The sequence below is a fragment of the Actinia tenebrosa genome, unplaced genomic scaffold (assembly GCF_029948245.1).
Source record: "Actinia tenebrosa isolate PJP-AT-01 unplaced genomic scaffold, QUT_ActTen_1.0 PGA_scaffold0__85_contigs__length_37466705, whole genome shotgun sequence".
In the NCBI taxonomy this organism is placed as follows: domain Eukaryota; kingdom Metazoa; phylum Cnidaria; class Anthozoa; order Actiniaria; family Actiniidae; genus Actinia; species Actinia tenebrosa.
The window spans coordinates 34,238,065-34,264,764 of NW_028292569.1; the positions used below are offsets into that span (position 1 = coordinate 34,238,065).

The 26,700-nt window shown below is 36.2% G+C and overlaps 3 protein-coding genes and 1 long non-coding RNA gene across 6 annotated transcripts; 2 read left to right on the top strand and 2 right to left on the bottom strand.

Annotated features, from left to right (window-relative positions):
• Positions 1-1,631: 1,631 nt before the first annotated feature.
• LOC116303458 (DNA-directed primase/polymerase protein) lies at positions 1,632-11,650 on the bottom strand. Its single transcript, XM_031713000.1, has 18 exons — positions 11,501-11,650; positions 11,341-11,430; positions 11,127-11,205; positions 10,666-10,754; positions 10,361-10,407; positions 9,722-9,813; positions 9,330-9,403; positions 9,136-9,209; positions 8,451-8,624; positions 8,021-8,092; positions 7,777-7,871; positions 7,377-7,459; positions 6,693-6,793; positions 6,206-6,337; positions 5,611-5,689; positions 4,814-4,896; positions 3,462-3,523; positions 1,632-2,604 (listed from the first exon to the last, which is right to left on the bottom strand). The coding sequence occupies exons 1-18, from the start codon at positions 11,569-11,571 to the stop codon at positions 2,392-2,394; spliced, it is 1,710 nt and encodes a 569-aa protein (XP_031568860.1). The 5' UTR covers positions 11,572-11,650; the 3' UTR covers positions 1,632-2,391.
• On the top strand, positions 6,075-7,010 carry LOC116303459 (uncharacterized). Its single transcript, XR_004197962.2, has 3 exons — positions 6,075-6,398; positions 6,696-6,812; positions 6,882-7,010. It is a non-coding gene; the product is annotated as an uncharacterized LOC116303459 (long non-coding RNA).
• Positions 11,651-12,257: 607 nt separating the features above from the next.
• LOC116303441 (eukaryotic translation initiation factor 2-alpha kinase 3) lies at positions 12,258-23,329 on the top strand. The gene is made up of 23 exons (XM_031712972.2): positions 12,258-12,529; positions 12,601-12,730; positions 13,682-13,753; positions 14,078-14,194; positions 14,596-14,735; positions 14,952-15,292; positions 15,653-15,868; positions 16,245-16,392; positions 16,925-17,006; positions 17,339-17,407; positions 17,505-17,572; positions 18,149-18,271; positions 19,007-19,144; positions 19,225-19,283; positions 19,658-19,995; positions 20,171-20,276; positions 20,543-20,706; positions 20,899-20,955; positions 21,121-21,217; positions 21,375-21,445; positions 22,044-22,145; positions 22,424-22,486; positions 22,694-23,329. Exons 1-23 carry the CDS (start codon positions 12,381-12,383, stop codon positions 22,826-22,828), a joined length of 2,985 nt encoding a protein of 994 aa, XP_031568832.2. The 5' UTR covers positions 12,258-12,380; the 3' UTR covers positions 22,829-23,329.
• LOC116303445 (uncharacterized) lies at positions 23,222-26,643 on the bottom strand. 3 transcript variants are annotated; one of them, XM_089024962.1, is made up of 6 exons: positions 26,373-26,643; positions 25,767-25,849; positions 24,800-24,869; positions 24,195-24,243; positions 23,960-24,043; positions 23,222-23,667 (listed from the first exon to the last, which is right to left on the bottom strand). In XM_089024962.1, the coding sequence occupies exons 2-6, from the start codon at positions 25,793-25,795 to the stop codon at positions 23,519-23,521; spliced, it is 381 nt and encodes a 126-aa protein (XP_088881088.1). In that variant the 5' UTR covers positions 25,796-25,849; positions 26,373-26,643; the 3' UTR covers positions 23,222-23,518. The 3 variants fall into 3 exon arrangements, with proteins under 3 accessions (XP_088881088.1, XP_031568837.1, XP_088881084.1); XM_031712977.2 differs by lacking the exon at positions 26,373-26,643 and adding an exon at positions 26,060-26,156; XM_089024958.1 differs by lacking the exons at positions 25,767-25,849; positions 26,373-26,643 and having other exon boundaries at positions 24,800-25,115.
• Between the last annotated feature and the right edge of the window lie 57 nt (positions 26,644-26,700).

Consider the following 26,700-nt stretch of genomic DNA (forward strand, 5'->3'; position numbering starts at 1 on the left):
ACTACTTGGAAAAAAACCCGAGATTTTTCTTGGTTTGGTTTTTATTTCGTTTTAGCGTTTTGCCAAGTACCGGAAATTTGATTCGAAGAGATGAAAAATGTTTAACAAAAGGTCTGGAATAATGTTTTTTTAAAATGGTGATTTGAAGCGGATTATATTCCATTCCATTTGCCAATACAGAATTGCATTTATTGCCGCCGGGTGTTTTGATGGCATTATCGTCCGCAGTTGCCATCGCTTAAGTTGCAGCTTATTAGCGTTTTCTCGAATCGCCTAATGTGGCTTTCTTTAGTCCCCTTTATGTGCAAATTAACTCCGTTGGTCACCCCCTTTAAGGATATACACATAATGATATTTTGAAATGTTAGCTTTGAAAATTTATTCAGCATTTCCATAGCAACAGAAGAGGTAAGTCTGTATGACAGTGGAGAAAGTATACCAAAAAAAGCATATAACTGGCAAGAATATTCGAGAAGTAAATTGTTTACTTTATTGCCCTCTATTCCCTTCCTTTCATTTGCAATCCCTCTATTATTCATTTTAGGACATTAAATCCCTTCCTGCTACAAGCCTGTCAAACATGGTCTTGTTACAGCAAACTCATTTTGCAAAAAAATATATTTTCCTATTTTTACTTGTATATCCAATTTTAGACGTGTAGTTTTCTCGACCGCTTTTCACTTAATCAAATACCAACTTTGTCATTTGTGTTTGCATACGGTACGTTAGTTCGCAAACAGTATTTTAGCTTGCCATGCATTTGCAGCGGATGACTGTTTTCTAAACCTGTTTCAAACACCAGCACCATGCTGATACGATTCTATATGAACGACTGGGCGAGATCGACAGAGCCGCATTGAGCGAGGAGCAAGTAAAAACCTAATCGTCGACTTCTCGTTTCTTATTCCGATACATCTACGTGTTTTACGTCTCACCACTTTGAAGTCAACGAGTTGCCGTGAACAGCTCTTTATGTTAGCTAATGTCTTTGCAAGGCTGCTGAGCTTACATTTTGCCATATCTTCATACCTGAAGCATAGCGAAAATCTTCCTCAGCAAAGCAGAGTAATAGATATTTTAGCGCTTTCCTTTCTAGCGTAAAACCAGCAATTACTACTGGAAGTTTTCCATTAGCATTCTCTTTGGAATTCATACCGTACGAACAGGAATTAGTTGTGTGACAGGATACGACTGTCTTCACAACCTTTACCCAGCCAGAAATACAGCACCATGAATCCGATCAGTAGTCTTCACGTTTTACCTACCCTATTCCCTCGAATATATTACTTGTTTTTGGCCTTTAAAACCTTAAGAAACCCTCCTACTTACCAATCTGTTACAAGCCATACAGCGTTGAGGTGTTTCAGTGTAATTTTGATCCATGTTTTGCGAGATTTTTCAGGAGACTCAAACGTCTGCTTCCAAGTGGAGAAAGCAACGGGCATAAAAACCAACCGCGTGACGTGCACGACACACGTGACATTTCTTTTACAATTGAGGTCATCGCCACTTGGGTTCGCAATTTTCCTTGTTCTGCAATTCATGTTTTAGACACAGTTGCATGCAAATCAGTGTAAAAAGATAAATTCCTTGCTCTCGAGAGATAGCCCATGAGGTAACAAAATATACTATTTGCCAGTCATCTTGGTTTATTCTGATAGCGATATGATACAACAAAAGTCTTTGGCGACTCTGGTCAATGAAATTGCAGTACCGTGCGTTTTCAGTGCTCATTACAGAGAGCCAACTTTTTCTGCAAAGTCTTTTAAATCTCCCTTATTTCCTGATCAGAATAACTACCAGATTCATTTTGCGAGAATGCGTGTTTGAACCTGACTCACGAATTTAAAATCTAAAGTGCTCGTAGGTCACACTATGGAGCAAGCTATTTTTCATTACCACCCCCACTGAATATTGATTATCTTTATCATTACACAATGAAATAAAGTACAACTTGGACCCATATTACGTTCTATCTTTAAGTGAGGTCGCATTCTGAATTTCCCTCCAGTCAGAAGTCTAAATTAAACGAACCTTTTCGACTTTGTATATTTACAAATTTGCAGAAAGCTAAACAGATACCTATCAAGTATTAGTTCATTCTTTTAACAAACAGATGTTCAAAACTCTGAGGAAGTTTTCAAGGATTACCTTAATTTAAAAAAGCAGAAACCCCCAAGCGCTATAATGACGTTAACTTGACAGACGTCCCAAAAAATATTGAGCTTTTAAAAGATCAATTATAAAAAGTTTCTTTGGGCATTATATATCTTTGCTGACTTTAAAATTTAAGGACAACTCTAGAGTACCATCTATATGATTTACACAAAAAGTAAAATGAAAAAGGGATGGAAGATGAATTGTGTTTTTTTTGTGTGTGTGTGTTCTCTTTTACTTCTCGTTTGTCTTATATTTTGAGCCTTCGTCACAGGAATTAGTAACTTGATCTATTACATCATTGCACGTCGGAAGGTCTTTCCAAGGTTCCCAATCAGTTGAATCGTCTGCTAACAAGATGCTCAGCTCACTGTCTTGGCTCTGTTCTGTCTCTTCTGCTATCTGATATAGTACTTCGTCATCTTCTAAATCGTTTTCCCATAAAGCCTAAGAGAAAGAAAGAAAGAAAGAAAGAAAGAAAGAAAGAAAGAAAGAAAGAAAGAAGAGAAGAGAAGAGAAGAGAAGAGAAGAGAAGAGAGGAAATAACAAAACGGTCAAACAATTTAATACTAATTAAACACGATGTACGTTAATAAATTATCTTTTTTTCATAATTATCTTCAAAATTCTTAAAATAAGAGTGGCATCGGTGTTAAAATTAAACGCGCTAGAAGGCAAGTAAAACCTGCCAAATTATTCAAAAGTTGCGAACTAAATTAAGTCTCGTAAAAAAATTAAAATCTTCGCTAGATTGCCCTAAGCACGGCTGGATAGTAGAGAAGTTATAATAAGCAGTAGTTAGAGACGGCAGTGTGTGTGTAATGACCAGTGGTGAACGAAGTAGGTTAGACTTGGCATACTTTTGACTAGTCACCCCCACAGCCGCTTTCAGTGTCGTCGCTTGGAAAGCGTTGCGTGACGACACTGAAAGCGGCTGTGGGGGAGACTAACTTTTGACATGAAGGCATTTCCTAGTTATTTTGAAGCAAATTTCAGCAAATTATTTTCGATAACAGGACAGGACTTCCTATGTCAGCGGTAATGATTACGATAGCCGTGGGAAAAGAAAAACTGGATAGCAAGATAATAACTCGGTAAGAAAAGCGAAGTGAACAAGGAAAATGAAGTGGAAAAGCAGGCAGGAAAACTGAGGACACCACGAAGAACGACACATTATGTTCAAGGGTCTTTTTGGTGCGTTTGATAATGTGAAAAGCACTCTTTGTCCGGCTCTATAGGATTGTATGTTCAATATCATACACTACACTACGTCTGATCAAAACTAAAAGCATTTGAATACTAACCGACTCATCCAATGTGTCCTTTTCGTGGCGAAATGGGTTTATTTCTTCTGGTATTGGTTTTTCTGCAAAAATTAATAAGTGTAAAAAAATAACACGTGACTGAATGGTTAAGATCACTAGTAAAAATAAAGATTGCAAAGATAATCATAATGTTGATATCAAATCATAATATTGTTCTGAGGAGCAAGCTGGCCAACTACTTTGATGTATCGAGCTCTGTCACACTTAGGTGTTCGTTAGCTCTCTCTCTTGTATTCTCCGTATTCTCCGGGTTTCCTCCCTCCTCTGTTCGTCAGCCGTGCCCTGGCTTTGATCAACTGACGGGTTGTTTCGCGGAGAATCGATAAAAAATCAAGGTATTTGGGCTTTTCGCCGGACTTCTCTCTAATCACGAATCCAATTTACGAATATACCTTGGCCCAGATAAATATTCGTATACAATTTGACTATTTTTTTATCGCAATGTTTTATACTCAAATAAATAAACGGCTCTTAACCTTTTTCTCCAGCACACGCCGGGGTAACTTTACTTTCTTAGTAAAATCTCAGTGCGTTTTAATGTGTGCATCGTGCGTGGGCTTCTTGAAGAGCAGCATCTTCTTAGTTGAACGAACTACGACCAATGTTTTTAATGTCACTATTTATTGATTTGATAATGTATGAACGGAAGAGCATGTATGAATACTAAAAAGGATGGTTTCAACTTGCGTCCGAATCGGAATCAGAGACGGAAGCAGTTCATGTGTGAAATTGCAAGTGAAAAACCGGTTGTCGTAAGTACAAGCCAAGCAAAGAGAAACCTTCCCAACCTTTCGATTTTAATTTCACCGCGTTTCTGATTACAATTATGATTCTGTTTTCTGATCTTCACTTCGTCATAAGCTGCTTTGACTCTAATCCAATGCTAGAAAAACCAGCTTTAATGTTGATGGTGGCAGTAAACATAGTGATATTGCTTATGATGATAGAGGTCTACTTTATTGTTCACAAATCTTCGCCATGTGAATGTTAAATGGCTTCTGCTCTGAACCAATCAAAACAATAAAACGCACGACCTCATGTACGAATTAAAATTACTGTTTTATAACTTAGACAGTGGCCGTAATATTTCCTGCCCAAATATAACACTGAAGCACCGTTGTGGTATATTCAAATTCCAGTTTACATCCCCAGGCGCTAGATCATCGAGCGCTATTCCATAATAAGTCACCACTTATGTTATATTTATTGATACGAACTTTATTGCGTTCTCATTTTCTAACGGCTATTTTTGACCTCAAATTGGTCACTAGAAACAATAATATAACAGCAAATACGACAGGTGTGTAGTATCGTCTTTGAAGAGCCATTACCTTGAGAGCGGAAGTTGATTTTCTTGCATTCGGGATCATGACACTTTTGATAATATATTCCTTGTCTCATGTCCACAACCATTCTTAATGTAATGGGATAGGAAGTATAAGAGAAATATAACATAGCTGCAAAATAGAGCTAAAAGATGGGGAGGGAAAAAAAAGAGAACGAAGAAAAAAATAAAGAGAAGAAGAAGATAGAAAACTAGAGAAACGAAGAGAAAGTTCTGAGAGAAGGAAAGTTTAAGATAAAATGTAGAAATTACAAACTTGGAAAAATAGATTTTTCTTGCAATTAGATCATGCTTTCTCAATCCAAATCTCACATGAGATTTACGCGTAGCTACGGGCAATATAAAAAGATACACTGCTAAAGATTTATCAGTAAAATGAGAGCGTGTGGATATTATCTTGCCCAAACAAAAGGTCCAACATCAGGATCATCTTCAAAGAATGACGAATTCCATGCAACGACCATTGAGCATGCGAGTGTCATCAATTTATTAACTAGAAATTATAGGTTAGCATATTCAGCTTCGAATCGATTTTGCGCGCTTCCTCAATCAAAGCGCACTAAAGGGTCAGGTTTACAGAGGACGAAAAGCAAAAGAAAGGCAACAGAATGATGAAGTGAGACACTTAATTTTCCCCCTAGTGTATCTTTCCTTGCTTATGTCTATAAACATATTCGTATTCTAAAAGGAACCGACCTTGAAAATTGCATCTTCTAAGGAAGTTGATGGGGAGGGGAGGGGTGGGGAGGGAGAGATATTATGGTTAGAGCGTGAAAGACTTACATAATATGATTACTTTGATGTGCTCGTCCAATATTCTCACACCATCTGTTCTTATCGATGTCAAACATCAACACTTTTCCTGTAAAACAAGCGAAGTCGACTAACCATTCAGGGTAACAAGACGAATGTGTCATTTTATCACTATGGCGATCTCGTGCCATTCGATAATCACCGTATTTGAAATGAAAGGTTTATGGGCATTCATGGAGGTTCTATCACTGCAGGATAATCACTCAATCCCCAACAACAACGATAACAACAAAACAAACAAACAAAAAATCATTGCGTTCTTTGAAAAACTTTGGGCACCAATTGGTTATGCGGTAACCGTGACGGCGACATTTTGACCAGGACAAAAGGCGCAGGTTGTGATTTGCTTAAATGCAAACAAAACCTGGCTGTTGGTCTAAAGCCGGGATATCGTCGTTTCCGCACGAGACCATCACGTGCATCGTGATTTACAAACAGGAAACCTTCTGTAAGGTCAGTGGAAATCATCGATAAATTACGCCTTGCTCTAAAGCAGTGATAATATAGTGTCCACATGACGGAATGAAGGTACTAAGGACGTGCTACCGCCCATGATGTCACCTACCTTGTGCGAAATAAACCCATCTTCTAATCTTTCCTTGAACACCTCCCTTATTGATGACAGTCAAGATAAAATCATCGATTTGTGGGAATGGGGAGTGTTGGTATCCTGAAGGCAAAGTTTCGACAGGTTGTTCTACACAAAACAGAAACACGGGATAACATTGTCATTATCATTTTGGACTTATAATTGGAAGGTAACGTGAATAATGCAATTATTTTTTGTCAATAATTTATTTAATAACAACAAAAGAATAAAGTAATCTATCATGAATAGTTCAATAATACGACACAATAGGCAATGGCATATGACCTCGTTCGAGTGGATTAATTTGTGGTAGTTCAAACAATGCTGTCGATGCTTTGATAGTTTGTAAATGGTTTTTGATTTTTTTACCTTCATTTGCTTTTTTTTTTTTTTTCTTTTTTTCTGAACGAGTGACCATGTGACCCGTTAGTGTAAATCAAACCAATTTTTTTGTATTTCTTACCAGGATGGCCAGTACTAGAAGGTCTTGATCGTTTTCCTGCTTTTGCTGTTTCACTCTCGAACGTCAACACCTTGACATGCCTTAGCATGTTGTCATTATAACTGGGCGCGAGAATAAAGGGTAGGTGAGCTGTAACGTGTACCCATCACTCAAAGCATTATCACTTATAAAACATTAATTGATCATTAGGTACTACTAGTGTCATCAAGACAACATCAAAGTGAGGTAAATAGGACCAGTGGATGCTATATTTGTGTCACGCTCTTAACTTTACTCCGGCTTAGAACGCGTCTTCAAGGCAACATCCTTTCGAGGAGGATCAGCAGTGCTTACTTACAGTGCTTCTCGATAGCACGCCGGCGCGGAGTCGTACAATTTGCCGTCGCGACAAATAGGGTTTAGGTGGGCGTCAATCAAAGTTTTTCGATTGACATTGTCGGAAACGGACATAGCCAGTCTTCAACGGCAAGTGCTTATGGTATTTCATGGAAATACCCTTGCTTGATGTCCACCAAAATCTCCTTTGTAGCGATTTCGCGCGTGCTATTGAAAATAAACGAGAATGGAATAGTGCCACTTAACGCTACCTTATGTTGGCCTCACTGACCTCACTTTCATGTGTCTCTAGTTGAATACATCAAGGTCAAGAATTCTTTTGCATGCAAATTGTCTAAAAACATTTACCTGACATTGGATATCAAAGAATCTAAAAACGAAACGTAGTCTGGATCGCGGCTGAAGCTCCCTGTCCTGTTTTTCATGTCAGGCTAATGAAAATGCAGTAAAAAAAAAGATTAAAAAATCACCAAGAATTCCTATTAACATTAAACGTTACACTAACCAAGCTGACAGCTCTCAAACTAGGGTGTGTCTATTGTGGATAAGAAAAATAGTAAAGCAGTCCATATCTTCACGGCCAGTATTCAGTGGCAGATCCAAAACGATTTCAAAAGGGGGAAGATTGTTACCTAGAAAGGCATCACATAGCCTTCTTTATTCTTTGTATTTTTCAACTCTTAAAGAGAAGTGAGTAGTCACACTATTCCCCCTGGATCTGCCATCGCTATTGGCCACACGCACTCACCTTAAACATGTTTTCTTTTGCCAGTTCCAGTGTTGCTTTTTTAGCAAACTTCGCCGACTTGTACGCGCGAAAATTACGGTTCTTTGTATAAACACCTGCGTAAGAGGGAAAGTTGTTAAGCGTTGTGCTTTTCCTTGTGTGAGTTCTACCAATTTCTGCGTGCTTTGTCACTTCACAGGACACACGCGCGTATTTTCTTTTTTCTTTTATATAGCTAAACCTAGTTTAGTATGTGAGTATTCACCTTGATCACAGAATGTTACGACGTCTCCTTTATTGTTTACTATCAGGAGGTTTTTCAAATCTTCAACTGCAACTAGAAAAACAATCCAAATATTGACCTGTCTTTCAAAATACTATGAATGCTTTGAAGATGACCGTTCTTGTCTTCTTTAATTATTTATTTTGGGAACTCTGTGCTTCAAATTTACGCGCAAAAAAAACTTTGTAAGCCACTTCGCTTTAGACTTGATGCTAAAGTAATAATAATTAACTAGCTATATTATCTTTTAGAGTAAAGAATCAAGACAGCTAATGTTAAAAAAGAAGCAGTAGTTAAAGTGGAAATAAGCAGCTTTTTAGATCATTCATTGTGGGCAAGCATTCCAAGTCTTTGAAGACAATGCGAGCCGATATTAAGTCATTACATCCATCATTTCATTTAAATGTAATACCTCCATTGATATATTCATCTGTGATAACTTTGGACACGTTTTCTTGTGTCTTCCTTGGAACCTTTGGTTCAGGGCCTTCAGAAGTTTCTCCCGGCTCAGCATTTTTGTCATGTGGAGGGTGGTGGTTGTGAACCAGATTCAAAATGCTGAAGCAAATGTGGTTCACAAAGTTTCCTAACAGAACAATTTGATGTACTCAGTTCCTTAGCTCTATCAACTTGTGTTGTTTTTTCAATAATGAACATCCCTTAGTGGATAAAAATTAAGAGTAAAGGGGAGCTTGAGATTTCAAAAGGTTAATGTCACATCTCCCTTGCTCCTCCATCACCATCATCATATAAAATATTATACCAGTCCCCATGGGTATATGCTTAAATTTAAGCAAGCACTCATTGTTGTTTGTCCACTTTTTATGACCCAGGCTTTCAAAGGTAATAGTAAAGTAACTATATTTAACGTTGGTAGTATCTTCAGCTACATGGCTGGTCTTCCAGGGAGATGACAGCACACACTATACTCCCTCTCTCCATCATTGCTGTTTTAAGAGTATTCAAAGCCAAAGCTACATGGATTAGAGAGAAGTTGAAACAGACATGGAAATCCAGCCCTCAGACTTTCTATATCCCTCCCCCTTAGTGCCCCTCAGTGCCCCCTCTGTGCTGACAGTCGATAACAGGTCACTAACCAACATGTGTGTTGTCCTTGAATAATGCATTTGGCAGACAAAATATAAGATGTCTGGAGAACTTGGTTTCTGTGCTATAGAAATAAAACACCACAAATGAATTTATAAACTTTGGTATTTATAAATCATTTTATAAATCATTTTGCAACAGATTTGAGATCATGAATTAGCCTAGTAAAAGAGCCTGATATTACCTGGAGTCCAAGTCTATCACATGCTTTCGATCACAACTGATTCCAAAGCTTTGTTTTATTTGATGGCAGACATACTGAAAAAGAAATTTATTTTCAGCTGCATAAGTTGCTTCATATACTGCGAAGATCAGCTCAATTTGATAAAGAAATCTATAATAGACTCATTGGCACTACTATAATAGACTCTTCAAAATTTGATTGAGTATTCTGAATGGGTCAAATGAGTATTTCATTTGTTAAAGAATGGAAGTCATATGAGAGTGGAAGTCATATGTCTTTAGCCAATAAAGTAGCATTATCTCAAGGAAGGCCAAAACCCTGCCACCTACACCACAGGGATCCCATAACTAGTGTAGACAACTTGAGACTAAACATGCCATTTAATGACTCACCTTTATGAAAATCTCAACCATTTCAATTCCATTACTGTCTGGGTTGAGATCTTTAATGAACTCAAGATCAAAATATAGCTTGCAAGCTGCTCCTAAAAATATTTTTTTATTCAGAAGAAATTGATTTGAGTTTTGTATGAATATAAATGTAATTAATTTTGTGTCAAACATGCAGGGAGCAATAATTACTCAGCCTCCTGAACCACTCATAACTAAATCACTCAGCAACAGATCCAATTGGATTTTTTGGAGTTAATATTCGTGAAGAAAGGAAAACTTGAAAACCTGGAGAAAAACCCTCAAAGCGCAGGAGAGAACCAACAAACAACTCTACTCACATACAACACCAAGCTTGGGAATGGAACAAAAGTCACATTGATTTATAGAGGCAGCCATTAGCAGCCCAAACCAGCTGTGCTTTCTGTCTGCTTATTTTTAAGTTTTCATGCAACTATGACACTAAAATTCCTCTGGTGTACAAGTTGCTTGATTTCAGCAGGAAGCCCAACAATAGTAATAATTCAAGAATTGCCAATGAAAATGTATATTGATATTGGCACTTTACAAGTTAATAAATAATAATAAAATATTAAGAATTTCACATAGAAAATATGTACAGTAAGGACTGTACTAGATAACCTTCTATAATAACTTCATAGTAGTGTCTTTGATCTCGCTCCAGTTTCCTAGAAATAAATATGTAGTATGTATTCAATGTCATACTGTGTTTACTTAAGTAAAGATATGTCTCAGGCTGAGTTTGTTTGGACTTTGTGTCTATCCTCTGCCTGTACTAAACCATTAAAAAAAGACATTCTGATCAATAGGCTGCTTGCATATGAGGACATAACAATATCGCCAAATGCTTGGATTTTCTTTCTTACTCTAATTTTCATGTCTTTGTGAAAAATTTAAAAAGAATCAGGCATGTATTTTCAATGTACCTGTATACTTGCCAAAATTGGTCAAATGTTGCTACGAGGTATCGCCTCTTTCCACCACACTCAATTTCCTCAGAAAACACATGAACATCCTATAATTATAATTAAAAAATAGACTGTCTTAATTTTGTTTTTTCCTAAGTAAAGTTTTTAATTTCAGCACATTTAAAGGCTATGTGAATTCGTTTATTTTATTATATTAGGTTATATTGTTATGCAGCAGCCATGTTTACTCCCACAAGGATTAAAGCCTTTTTTCTGCCCATTCAAACTCATCCCTAAGGGCTTGCATGTGAGGCTGGACGGCAAAAACCTATTATTCCAGCCAACATAGCTACCGAGTGAAAAATAAAAAATATTGATATTGATGATGATGCCAATATTAGCAACAACGACAGCAATCATTAAATAAGCAAATAAATAGCCAAATAAACAATGCCAGCAACAACAATAACAATAATGACCTTACTACATGTCTTTGCATAATCAAATGCCAACTGTTGCAAGGGAAATCGTTTGAAAACTGGAATAGGATCGTCAAGTCTGTACAAAATAATATTTCTACAGTCAATAATCTTGAAATCACACTCTGTATTACAAAAAGGATACATTCAGAAGTGATCAATCTCAAAACTTAATAAAATAAACAGTAAGCTTAAGACAGCTGTTTGAAAAAACCTTAAGAGTCTCGGTGTAGGAATAGGCTTTTTCTTAAACTCCTGGAACTTAGCTTCCCATTTTGCTTGCTTTTCATCCCACGTTTTGGATCTGTAAAGGAAAGTGTGTCCAAGAAGAAGCTCCAACTACCAAAAACATCGGTAAAAACAACGAATCCTACCTTGGGGATGGCTTTGAACTGTAGAAGCTTTTAGTTTTAAAGCTAGGTGATGTATTTCTTGCTTTATCCATTCAATTTGATTCGATCGAAGTAAAAAAATGACATAAATCTAACCATATTTTCACTTCCTTCTCGAGTTCGTTTTTCGGATTAACGCGGGAAAACTTCCGCTGGCCGTAACGATTGAGGGCCCTTTAGCGAGCTTCCGAAGACACAGGGAGTCCAAATAAACAAGTCGACCCAAGTTGACCTCTCTTCCGATTAGTCTTCCCACCATTGGCTTTCAGTTTCGGTGCCCCATTGGAACGTGCAAGCGAATAGACGAGCTGCTGCGAATAGGAAAAAAGTTGATACAAATAAGAAATAAGCTGCTGCAAGTTTATTATGCCCTGTTATTCAAGGCAATTTTCCTCATCTCCCTCCCACTCTCCCTTCCTCCTCCCCCTCTAAGAAATATCACATTATCGATGCTGGCTTAAAAAACATAAACATCAGCTTGTCGCATATCCTTATTTGATTTTGGAGTTTAGAAGATACTAGTAAAAACTAGAATTTCAATAATAAAATACAATGATTTAAATATATATATTTTGTAAATGAAAAGTCGCCAGTCAAGTCGCCACGTGTAGACTCCACCGGCGCGGCATGGCGCGGTTACTGATGTAAATATCTATAAATAGACTGATGACGATTTTTTTCTCGTCGTGTAACCGATCAACCAATCAGAAGGCATTACACCATCACCTCATAACAAACATGGCGGATTCATTAGAACAGACACGATTTTTTGTGCTCTAGAATGATTCAATTTTGACCATCTTAACACTTCTCTAGTCTGTAAATTATCACTTCACAACATGAGAATACCATCCAGCATAAGATGAGAATTCTGGAATACCTGTCTTTGATCAAGTTTGTGGCATTTATGGCTGCTTTGGTTGAGTTAGTAGGGTCGAACAGCAGCAGTTCAAACGACGAAAGTCAAACTAAAAATAATGACAAAGATTTAACCAAACCTCTAGACTCCTGGTTAGTAAACAATACCCTGGTGTTTACCTCATCTATTGTTATAAAAACCTGAGTATTTGTTTTTGCTTCAGCTCCCTTATTATTGTAAGTACATTGGATGGAAAACTTTCAGCATTGGATACCAGAGAAAATGGAGCACTTCGGTGGAGTTTGCCAGCAATTTCAGGGCCTTTGCTGTCATCTAGTCTTAGCTCTCTCCAGGTTAGATATTTCTTCCTGAGCCTTGTTCATGCAAGATATCAAAAACGATTCCCCTATTAAACACCTCTTATACTCTCGGAAATATAAACTTGTTGTTTTTGTTTATTTGTTTGTTTGTACTTTGATTTGTACATACTACTAGATATTTGAGTCTAATGATAATGCACCTATCAGCGGCTTCTCCGTGGGGTCGACCCCCGGACTGACCAGGGAGATTGTAAAAATTCATAAACAATGTTGATCATTTTTCCCAGGGGTAGGGAAGTTGTTCTTTTCAATGTCCCCTGGTCGAGGCATTCAAATCTACAATCTCCCTCATTTTGGTTGAAATTATTGTTATTATATTTTGAAAACTGAACTCAACGCGTAACCCGTGTGGTTTGCCCGATATTTCAGGTAGTTTTTCATTGAAAAGATTGGAAAAAAAACTCTCATGAAATGAAGAATTCACATTTAAAAGTAAAAAAAATAAAGTTGCCTTTGAATTCGTATCTATGAAACAACGAAGAATGTCAAAAAACATACTTCACAGTGGAATTCTCTCACCTCGTCAGCCATCTGGGTATTGGCGACTAACACAGGTAACCCAGCCCGACCAAAAACGTCCGTGGTCTCAAAATTTTTAAAATCAGGAGCTATTTCTTTAACTAGAGAGGAAAATCAATCTCCCTGGTAACCTCTACAATGAAAATAACTTCATTACAATTCCCCACCTCAGTTTTTAGCCACAAAACCAATGCCACAAATTTTCCCAACCCCAGGGGGAATAACTGCATCCAATCCTTCTATATTCTCCCACCCATCTCCCTGGTCAGCCTGGGGATCGACCCCACGGGGAAGCCGCTGATAGGTGCATAAGCCTTAATATTATATTGAGGTTTAGACTCTGAGGTTTAAGATTACTTGCTTCTAGATTATTACTGGTATTTTATTCTTTCATATTCATTTCAGAATGGAAAGCAGGTTAAGATTATCCCTTCTCTAGATGGTGGCCTCTATCAGGTGAATGGAGAGAATATTGAGGTAATTTAATTTGTATAAGTCACCTGGCCATTTGTAAGATGAGTCACTTTACTACCACAAATGATATGGGTTCAAATCCCGTTCAAGACTCAGAATTTCTTTGAGTCTTTAAATTTGCAGCTGCATAAGTTGCTTTATATACTGCAAGGATCAGCTCAATTCGATACATATGAAATGCTTTGCAAATTTTTTAAATACATGTAGTTTTTGGTAGTGGTAGTTAATGATGCTATAATTCAAGTGACCTGTTGAAATTTTTAGTACAAGATATATATAAATATAAGTGAATGCAATTAAACATCATTATTTTATTTTTTTGAACAGCCTATTCCTTACACAGCAGACAATCTGTTGGGATCATTTTATAAACTTCAAGATGGTTCAATGTTGGTTGGAGGAAAAGAAGCAATATCTTGTGGTATTGACCCCAAATCAGGAAAGGTTATTAATGAAAAATATTGTCCTGCACAAAGTACTGTTGTCATGTATTAACTATAGCCTATAGGTAGTAGAAATCAGAGTCTAAATCTAAAAATTAAAATAAATGGGCTATAAGAAATATTTATGGTTAATAAGAAGCTTTGTAGACAGCTGTTAACAGTCGCTATTATTCAATTCTCTTAGTTGAGTTTTTGTACCTGCCTTTGGTGGGTGGGGAGTGGGGCTAGTGAGGCAGCATGTGCAAAGAATCATATCCAGTCCCTGTGAGTCCAAGGTAGTGTAAAGACCTGACTCGACTGAGTTAGGAGGGAAAATAGGTACTGTTAGTAGTCTAGATGCCTTGAAGTTATGGAAAGAAGTGATTTTTTCATTTGTAATTATTGTTTTTGTATTGAATTAAGGTGAGGTATGTGTGTTCAGCTGAAGGGTGCAAATTAACTGACCACGAGACAGGTGATCATGTTCAAGACAGTGATATATTTGTGGTGAAGAGAACCAAGCAGACTGTTAGAGCTGTAGACCAGAGAACAGGAAGTGAAAGGTGAGAAGTACCTTACGGTGGGGCTATATTAACCAAGATCACTCAAAAATCTTAAAGCAAATTCATTTATTTATTCATTCTTTCATTCTTTCATTCATTCATCCATTCATTCATTCATTCATATTTTCAATTTCTTACATAGTATTTCATTCATTCATGCTGTATATTTTTACTTTCTTACATAGTATAACTCAATTTTTATTTTTTATTTTGTAGGTGGAATTTTTCTGTTGGACAACAAGATGTCACATTCTTAGATTCTCTAACAAATGATCAAGACACAAAATGTCCAGTAGAAGATAGTGAAGAAACAGTAGAATGGAAGTTGAGAGTTTCAATTCCAGATGGATTGATTGCAGCTGTAAAGCTTCATGACATGGCTGGTATCGACAGTGATATTGTTTTGTGGAGTCATAAATTTGAATCACCAGTCAATGCTGTCTGGATGCTACATGGAAGCGATTTAAAATCAGTTGATATTTTTAGTGAAGATGTTTTGCCAGGGCTGAGAGATGGTCTCCCAGAGGAAGGCTCAGATAAACCCATCATGTATCTTGGTAAGCATTTTCTTTTTCTTGGTAAAGACATAGAACAGTAATTCCTCATCAGACAATGGCCAGCCAAAACTGGAACTGGTCCTGTCAAAGCTTTACCTTGCCAGTCATTTTGACCATGCAGTAACTTTAAACCAGAAATGAGGTATGACTGAGCTAAAACTAATTTGGCTGCTCAACATGACCCGCAACGAACCAGCTGTTATCTTTAGCCCTGTTCAACATATCAAGGAGATGATAATAACATAATAAGTGTCACCAAGTTACAAAGTTGATGACCTGCTTTACTTTTACTCAATACAGTAACACATGAAGCCAATTCATATTTCTTATTCAACTATGCTTCTTTCTTTTACTTACTAGGTTCTCATGAAGGACAAGTATATATCCAGCCCTCACAGCATTCTTTCAATCCATTATTGGATTCTGCTATCAAAGTGCAGTCCAAAGGCAACCATGAAGTTGCTAGAAGACCAAGAGCCATCACATGGAAGCCAAAACTTGCAACATCAGCTTCCCGTACTCCTACTGTAGTGTCCAAGGAAATTGCAATATGGAATCCTGTGGAATATCCATTTGGTAGGAGAAAACTCTTACTTTATCTATTTATAATCTTTAAAAGTAACTTGTTTTCACGATGGAATCGAGAAATTAATTTCTGAGGTGCACCATTTATGATGAGGACATTCACAAACACAAGCTCCAATAACACAGTTACATATCAACTCATTGAGGGGGAGGGGGAGGGGGAGGGGGCTTTAACCCTCCCTATTGATCTGCCCCTGGTTTCTAATAAGATATTTATTTCCTGATATCAATAATTCTTTGCATGGGTTTTTGAAAAGACAATTTTGTATGCTACTGGCATTATGTCAGTTACCAGTTTTTTGGCACCTGTTTCCATACGAATATTGTTTGAAAAGGATTGAATCGATTTGTTCTGCTTATTTTTCAGATAATGGTTATTTCTTCTTTGGCCATGTCCAACCAGTTGTCCCTCCTCATGGAAGAAGGATTGAAAACTTTGATAACAAAAATGAGACTCTAAATACAACTAACAAAGAAAAGAGTCCTGAAAAATCAGTTTTAACAATGGAATACTGGTAAAGCTATTGTTTGAATTGCCTATAGCACCTAACTCAATATTTTAAGTATTAATTCTACATGAAGTCAAAAGTTAAATAGTAAAATATTTTAAATGATTTGAGTGAAGCATCAAGTTATGGAGATATCAAGGTTTAGACTTCCAATATATGTTTGTTTCATTTGCTTGTTTTTGGCTTTTGTCAATCAAATATACAATGAGTCAACTGCATTCCGAACATGAGTGATAAATATACCCACGACTCCATGGGGAAAATGTTTTTCAGTCATGGGAATACTTATCAATCATCATCAGAATTCACTAATTCAAATTCAAAAATTTGATTGACTGAGGCCAGACGTTTGAAGTCAGTTAAGTTACACAAACATGAAACAACCTGTAAAACAAGCAGTTGTGCAAAAATGAACTGAAAAATTGAAAAAGTGCACCTCCAACGAATCTTTTCATAAAAGTTCTGATGAAACTGCTCACTCGTCATATTATCCTGGTTTGAAGCCCTCACTTTATTTTTGCTATTGTTATTGCTGCAGGAAAGGAGCCGTTCTTATTGTTTTTTTTTTGGTAGCCATTGCTCGGTATATCTTCAGATTTTTGCTTCCCAAAACACAAAAGGTAAATGAATGTAAAACTAGTTGCTTCTTGGTAAAACAATGATATAAAATTATCTTTCATTCTTTATTCAATTATGTTTTAAATGATTTATTGATAATTTAATTCTTTCAGTAAGCACAGAAATAATTTTCCATTCCAAGATTGAAGAAAAACTGGGTTAAGTTGGTATTGCAGTGCATTGTGGGCTGTTTTGGGGGACATATTTTTTAGATTGGTGTTTATTTTCCACCCCAAAATGCATTGCAATGCCAACTTGACTCAGTTTTTAACTTAACCTTGGAATGGCAAATAGGCACTTGATTATATTATATTCATTGATTATTCCCCACTAGACACCAGAGAGACAAAGGCTGCCATCTGCTCCTAATGCATTAACTGCAAGTTCGTCAGAGCCAGCATTGGTAAGACATTGTTTCAGTGCATTATAAATTAATCATATATTAGATCCATATGGAAACAGATTTTAATCTTACCTTTTATCTACTTTGTCTGTTTTAGCAAAGAGAACAATCATTAACATCAAACATTTCATCATCATCATCCATGAACAACATCTTTGTTTCAAGGTAACTTTGTAATTTTATTACTGTTAAGTTTTGACTTTCAGCAGCAGGGGTAGGTGTAGGATTTAAAAAAAAGGAGGGCAATGAAAGGCAGTCCTGAAAATGGTGAAAATATGGCATCTCAAATTGACAGAAATTAAATTTAAAATTAAACATTTGAAAGTTTATAATCTAAATGTTTTCAATTATAAACACATCTCTCACCACCCCTGGAAACACACCTGAATCCATCAGTGGTGCATAACAAATTTTTGATTAATGATTACAAACAAACACCTAATAGGTATAAAACCATCAACTTTGCCATCATGAAAATGATAAATTTATTATAATATATTATTATATAAATCAACTATAATTATTATAAAGATGATAAATGAATGTTAAACAGGGTAGAGGAAGAAGATACCTACCTTTACTGATGTCTTAGACAGGTCTTGAGGCCTTCATTATTCTAAAAGGGGCTTATGAAGTACTTGACATCAGAAAACTGCTCAAGGTGTCTTTTTGCTATACAGTACCTTCCATATTCATTATTTCATAAAACACAAATAAATGGTTTGGTATATTACTCTACAGGTATACTACTGACTTTGAACATGAACTCTGTTTGGGTAAAGGAGGCTTTGGTGTAGTCTTTCAGGCCAAAAATAAAGTAGATGACTGTCAGTATGCCATCAAGAGAGTACGTTTACCAAACTGGTAAGTATTATAGCCAATTCAGGTTGAGCATTTAATGACACTGTCCTGATTGTTTGTAAAAGACTTTAACTTGCATGTTGTTGTACAGAATAATTGCCCTATTTCACTATGACGTCACATGTCATTGTTTAAACGCAAAGGATCATGGTCGTCGGACGGAGTCAAATCAACGCAATTTCACCGAAAATTGTTCTGGAACTGGTATCAATCCACTAAGGGAAGTAGAATAGCCAGCAAATGCTCAGACACATATTATTTCTGAAAACTAGGCCATTTTAGATTAAACTGTTTCACTAGGAGCAAATTTTGTTGAATTTCCTATTGGATTTGGCGATTCTATCCCCAACATAAACAAGCAGTGACGTCATAGTGAAATAGAGCAATTGTCGCCAGACATTTCTAGGCAACTGTGAACAGGTATTCTTATCAGCTGAACATGTTTCCAGCTGCCTAGAAAGGCTTGGCATTCTGATTTGACAACATGCAAATCAAACTCTGCTACAACGATCATGTTATACAGGGCCTTCAAAGGCTCAACGGGAATCAGCTGTATTTATTCTAGAGCTTCATTCTCTTCCTTGTCACAAGGGTTTTTCTTTGGATTCTCTGGTATTTTCTTCCTTAAAATTTAGTTTGAGTTGGTGAGTGTCAATTGAACCAGAAGAAGACAAGAACCCTTATGAGGTAGTGTTTGAATGGTTACTTGTAAAAAGGCTCATCTGTGCTTTCTTGCAGTGATGAGGCAAGAGAAAAAGTCATGCGAGAAGTAAAAGCACTGGCCAAACTAGAACATCCTTGTATTGTGAGGTATTTTAATGCCTGGTTTGAAGCACCTCCTGTTGGTTGGCAAGAAGATATGTATTTAGAAAACAGGTATTTGTTAGCTTGATTTTGCTTATTAACAAATTAATGTATATCTAGAAATTAACTCATCATATTAAATTCTCTTTAAGGACCTCCACCGATATGGACTTGGATTCAGACGTTAATGGGCATCCTTGCACCACTCAGGGTGAGTCAATAAATTATGATATAATCAAATTATTGATTTTAATTTAATTCCTGGAGGGAGTTTTGGAAAATTGGCCAGAGTGAGGGCAGATGGACAAATGAACTTAGTGTACAGTCCTGGCTAAATTAGGGAAACATGTCCTGAAACTTCTTTACCACGTGCATGCTTCCTCAATTTTTACCAGTTTTCTGACAGTTTAGCCATCTTTGGAAACAATTAACAAATTAAAATTCTTTCTGGAAACCTGTTTTCTCATTTTAGATGGGGCTTAAGATTTATATACAAACTCTCCTGAGTGAGTGAGTTGTCAATATATGAATCATACTTCCTTGAGGCAAAGTTTTGAGCTTTTTTACTTTACAAAATTTTATCAGGAGACTTGAATAATTCATATATGGTAGTAAGAAGAAGGAAAAAGACAAGCTCAAGTACAAAGTCAAAGGGTTCTTCAAGCAACTGCAGTGATGATAAAGATGGAAGACATACTACACTTACAGCAGCTGAGGAAGATCTCAGTGTCCCATTTGATGTACACCAACTTGAAAATGAAGCATTTCTACTAGAAGAACCAGACACTAGTGGGTCATTTGGGATCGAATTTGTTGACTTGAGTAAACGTGATTCTGGTGTTAGAGTCTCATCGCAGCAAGATGATGTTGATGATGGTGATGACACAGATGATGGAATTGTTCTTAGTAGTGATTGTACTGAGGTTAGAAGAAGTTTTGATTATTTTATATTTATTTTAAAGGAAAGATGTGGGATGGAGAAAAGGAAAAGCAAAAAAAAAATGGAATAAAAGAGCATGGAAGAATTTGATTTGTTCTTAGTCAACAGAATGAAAATTTGACATGTATATTTAGATCTCTACGTCTATTATATTGTAGCAAGAAAATCAAGACGTGGGTCCCTTATCAAGGAAAAGTAGCAATAGCTCAAGCTGTAAGTCTCTGAGTCCTTCATTTACGACATCCGGGCAGTCTCTTCTGTCTGGTAAGTACACATATGCTTATAATTATTTTCAATTGTTAGCTTTTCTGTAACCCTTGTTAGACTTTTTCTAGATTACTAATATATTTTATATTTCATGCAGTTCAGTTGAGACTGGAACGTGCAAAACCAAACTTGAAATAGACATAGTGATACAGTGCTGATATAGTGATACAGTGCTGATATAGTGATACAGTGCTTTAGCAGCAAATGCCACCCATGTCACCCAAATCTTGGACATCATAACTAATATTATGGTATCTTTCTAGGTATGCATCACAAGTGCAAGAGTGAAAAATGCAACCAAGATACCCTCCAAGCACCCTTATACTTATTTATACAAATGCAGCTGTGTCAGAGAGAGAGTCTCAAGGACTGGCTCAAAATCAACAATGAAAGAGATCATTCTTCTTGTCTAAATTTCTTTGATCAGGTATGTGTGGTAGATTAGTTATCTGGCCGACATTCATTGTGCCTGTTGATGTCATTATTGGGTTGCTTCATTGATCTTGTGAAAAAATTATATGAATTTACCATTTACTTATAGAAAGAGTGAGGTAGCCCCTCCCCCCCTCCCCCACAAAAAAGTGCAACAATGTTGGAAAACTAAGCTCTATTTTTTTAGATTGTCAATGCTGTAGAATATTTCCATGGTAGAGGGATGATGCATAGAGATTTAAAGGTAAATTTAAAGATTTGAACCTATGTTGAATAACACTGTCCCATTAAACAAGCATTAATTAATGCCCCTTTATTTTATATGTATCCTTCCATATCCTTCCATTTCAAAGAACTTGCATAAATTTGCATTGTTTAGTAATAAATGTTTTTAATTAAAATCTTTCAGCCATCCAATATATTTTTCTCACTGGATGGTTCAGTGAAAGTTGGTGATTTTGGTTTGGTGACGGGTGTTCAAGAGCCATCAGATAATACTACAAAAGGTATGACCTTGATACTTCATGCTGTAACCCCCTCCCTCACCTATTGGAATTGGCCTGTCCCACTTCAGTCTCAAACAATAATGTGTTGGTCTCTTTTAAGCAAGTAATGTCAACCCATACTAACTTGTATAATTCTTTAACCTTTTTATGTTTTTAGGCAAAAATGGGTTCATAGATGCGAATCATACAGGACAGGTTGGAACACATCTATACATGAGTCCTGAACAGGTTTGCTTTTACATTAAGCCGGTGTACTTTTCTCTTAAAGTGTATATGACACGAAAAAATTTTAATGTTAAGAATGTGTATTTTATTGGCATTAATAAGAATATCACGGTTAAATTTGTTCCAAAAACGCATTTCTCTAGAAATTCAAAAAATTTTAGCACGAGTTGTGACGTCATTTTGTTTACAAGTCTCCAGATTTAGTTGCAAATACATGAAATATGTTTGAATATAGAATCTTAATTTCAAGTAGTACACTTTTCAGTTTCCCAACATTGGAAGAGTACTACGTAAGCTATCAAATGAAGCTGACTAAAATATGTCTTTTGTTGTTAATTCATATGAATTACAATTTATATTTAGTACATTACTACTGAATCTAGAGTACGTGTCAACAAAATGACGTCACAAATTGGGATTAACTTTCGCAAATATCTCAAGAAATAAGCTTTTGAAACAAATTTTGTTACGATATATTTATTATTACTAACAAACTATACATTTTAAATGATGGAATGTTTTCGTGTCATATACACTTTAAAAGTTTAGCCTTATCTTTATTTAAAAGACAATAATTGGTTGCTGTTCCTCGTTTTTGTAGATTGAAGGCAAAGCGTATTCATACAAGGTAGATGTTTTCTCATTGGGTCTAATTTTCTTTGAGCTGTTTCATACATTCAGCACAGAAATGGAGAGAATCAAGGTAATAAAAACTTGTGTGTGTACTGTTTTGAATCTTTTCATGTTTAGCTTTTTTCTGTGTGGTCGGGTCCAGATCGATTTTTGCCATATCTCTCATTGTCATCTTCATTCATCCATGATATTCTCATCAACTCTGTGCCCATCATGATGCCTTCTATAATTTCCTCAGTCTAGCAACTAATTGCTGGCAATATTGAAAGTATAAAGCAGTGATAAAATTATCATCAATAAAATTCTTTGCTTTTCATGTTTCAAGCCATATTCTTCCTCGATCAACAGGTAATGATTGATGTTAAACGAAAGGTTATGCCAGAGGAGTTTGAGTCCAAGATGGCACTCCAGGTAAAAAGAAATCGTTTCTCTTTATAAAACACAGTTCTTATCAGTATGATGGCACATGTATTCAAACTATGTTGCCTTCATTATTACGCAGAGATGGAGGATTGACCCCCCCCCCCCCCCCTTCCAATGTAATGAAATCTGCTTCGTGATCAATTATTGATCCTTTGCCTTTTATGTTAATGAACTTTATGCTATTTTTATTTCAAGACCCAACTGGTAAAGTGGATGCTGTCTGAAAGTCCAAAGAACCGACCCACTGCCGCAGAAATACGTGCTAGTGAGATTTACAGTAATGTCGTGAAAGATATTCGGCGAAAAAACAACACGGAGGCACTTGAATGAGGCCACTTTAACTCATTTTCAGCACTCCATTTTCTCAACTATTTGGTTTTTATTTATCAAATACAAAAATATTTACATGATATATATATATTGGTTTCTAAATGGATTGTAAATAGTTTTCCGGCATAATTTAATTTTGCCATAAGAATCCAAATTTCTGGGGGTTTGGAAAGAGACCATAATCTAGTATTGTTGTGTTAGTGATCAATAGGCATGTTAAACATCGAAACAAATGTAGATAAATAATTGAATTTCATAGATAATTTTATTTAGAGTTACCCTGCGATCAGAGGTTTTTTTCTGACCCTCCGTGAGCCTCTGCTCGCAGGGTAATTTAGAGTTGGACCTCTTTTAAGAAATTGAAAAAAACGCAACAAAAAAAAAAAACACAAATGAGATGGAAAATATTAATTTATTAAAAATGTTAAAAGGAAAATACAAATGTCATATCTTACGAACATACGTTAGAAAACTGAAATAAATTATGCAGTTATTTGTCAACGACAATTCTTAATTAAAAAACTTTATTTATAAAATTGCGGTTCATATATTTCAAAAAGTATGAAAGAATTGTATTGAAAGGATTTTTTTTTCGATTTCAGAGACCATGCATATTTAATACTTTATACTCCATGTGAGAGACAAAAAAAGTGCCCCTTAAAGAGGTGGAATAAAAACCATCTATTCAGTTTATTTTTGGGAAAGTAAATCTTCGCTCGCTAGCATAGCTTTCACTTTGTTTTTGCACACTTCACAATCTTCTACAACGTTCCTTGCCATTTCTTCTGTTTCAGGGTTGAACAATGTTGCTACGTCCACAATTAAAGTATGGCACTTAACTAAAAGGGGGAAAAACAAAGCATTAACTAACATTGTTTTATCATTCTTAGATCTATTATTTCGATGCGACTGGTATTTTTACCATAACTCGCACGTTTTTTTTTTCCCGCCGCGCAGTCGAATGGTAAGTTGGCTTGAAACATTTACTTGTCAATAAGCATTGCCTTCCTTTGGCTTTGGAAAAGGTTGTGCTTCGGACTCTTGTGTAAGTCATCCAAAGATTTTTTGTGGGACACGAAGGTTGACGTTCGGCAATAGGAACCCGTGGCCAGGAAAGAACGAGGTGCTTACCACTTGCTTTCCGTAAGTTTGCGTTAATTTTGTCCAGAGCGTTGCTCATCTCTTGCATTTCTCCCATCATCGCTGCGTATTTATCTAAAATAGTTCAGTTATTAATAGACAATTTGATAAGTAACTTCAGCAAACAAAAACTTGAAGTGCATGGGCAGGAGGAGGATAAACAGAAGGAAAGGAAAAGGAAAGAGTTTCCCCATGCTTCAAATTTAATAAGTCGAGGAAACCTCACCTTGCCCTTCACGTGAAGAGTAGCTATCTGCAGACGTGCTGGCATGTTTCTATTGGGATAAGACAAAATGTTTTAACGTATATAGTGCAACAAAAAATCAGTCAAGCAATGAACGCCCAAGGTGGAAGACCCAAGACGCAAGGCTCTCGCAAAATACGATCAGATTAGTATATGCGTCAGTTGTGGAGCACATCTGCTGTCATCTATGCAACCAGTTACATCACCCATCCTCCCCATCAGTGCTCAGTAACCGGGTATCATTGCGAGGCGGCTGTTTTCTGAATGGCAACTACTGACCTAAAATCATCACAACTTCTATTCGAAACCGCCAAAAAATAACTAATGCTCAGTTCTAATTCTGGGTCGTTTTATGGGAAACACCCAGAATGTGTTATCCGACCGTGCGTGGCAAAATTAATAACACCTGTGCTAATATCTTTAAGTGCACCCAGTCACTGTAGGTAACAACATGATATTTAAAACTTCCTGTTTATCGTGTTTTTATAAAAATATGGTACGCATGCATAAAGGGTGACAGCATAATGTGGGCGAAGTCTTTAAATTATAGATTGAATCTAGATTGAAAGAAAATATTTCAATCGTACCCGTAATAACGAGGAGGCACTTGCCGGATTTGGTACTCGATGGTCGTTGGATTGATCTTCAGACAATGGACTTTGAAATAGAAAAGGACAGACATCTATGAGTCGCATTTAATGAATAACAAGTACTCCAAAGTCGGCTAGTCTTTTGCATACATTCTACTCTGAGTGTTATCTATAAAGTTGGGCCAGTGCTAGGAGTGAACCTCATTGTAAACATCGATCAAAGTCTTCAATGAAAATTTCTGATAATCTTTAAGATAATTCATGAATAAACGAAGATATTAAAATTATTTGCATAAAACTGATAACAGTTAATTTTAATTAGTGTAGACTTGGGGTTTTGACTATCTAGAAAATCCATAATCATATCCATAAAATGCATAAAATGGATTCTAGTTTTGAGTTTTAGATGCTCTTAATACTGAGTTTTTTTACTATAATAATTATTTTGGCCACCAAATTTTACAAGCTCATCACAAATAACGTTTAATTTATTTCGAATTTTCTTTTTACGCTTTACTTTGGCATGAATCAGGGTGATTAATAATAGTAATAGGAAAAGTAAGACATCTTATTCATTTTTGCTCCGAATAAGAAGGTTTTTCGTCAGGAAAGCGGTGGCAAAAGAAAAGATTCCAACTTCGATCATCCGATTAAATCCGAGTGAACAGTGGAATAGCAAAACACAATATATTTAGTTATGAAGAGCTTCAAAAATAACAAAGTTTTTTTCAACGTCCTATAGTCGATTAAAATAAACACCTCGTCAACTCGCCTCGTCATTATACTGCGATTTTCATCAGAAACATGGGAACTCTGTGTCTGCGAGCTGCACTAATCGAGTCGGTACCTTTCATAATTTTGACTGGCGAAGCTGCAGTAAGGTTATTGCTGAAAACTATCGTATGAATTAATGAATTTTCAATTCCAAAACTGATTATAATTAGTTAAATATAATCAACCCTACCTGCAAGTGTTGTGAGCATCTACGTCCATGTTTTTTTTGTATGGTTAGAAAATCTTTATTCCCGGCAGGAACGGAAACTTGGGCTATGAAAAAGACAAAAAAAACTTTATTATCAATACCCTACCGCTTTGTTTGGTTTTCCGATAATAAGAATGGTAAAAGGCTGCCTATCGTTGAAAGCGTTTTAGTAGGACAACTTTAACACCTGTTCCGCAGTTGGATGATGGTGCAGTAAAACTCACATGAAAGATTTATTGAAGGTGTAAAAAAATTTAGGAAAACCTTTCTCTTACCAGAGATTATAATATTTTTCAAACATGCTATCCTAAATCAATCTGTAATCGATATATACTTTTTTAAGAAACCAGTCTCGATAAGTAATTTAAGTGAAAAGGCGAAAGCTTATCTAACTTCATTGTGAGTGTTTGATAGCTATCCGTAACATAACGCTAGGAAATATTTTTAATCATGCAAAAGACGACATGAAATAAATGTATTCATTTATCTTAAAACAAACAAAACCTCAAAATTGAATATCCAAAATCTCATTTGTATGTATTAATAGGATTAAAGTTGTAGAAAAAACGGTTTATTCTAGTTTTCTACCTATAATCAAAGTCGGACTACCCAGCTGTTTCGCTCTAAGTTCTGGCCACTAATATTCCGTATATCTTGCATAAATGAGATAAACCAAGACGCCAAAAACGACTGCAACAAGCAGAGAAGTAACTCCCAAAATAACTTTAAAAGTACGAGGCTGATGATGTTGTACTTTATGATGATTTAAGGAATGAGAAGGTCCTTCTTCTACATCAAGTCTTTCTTGTTGATCCTCCATTAAATGTTCAGACGCGGCTGTATTCATTTTGAGCGGGAAAACCCAGGCGCGCGCGTCGAGAAAACACTCCAACAATTTATTCATCCTGGATTCATC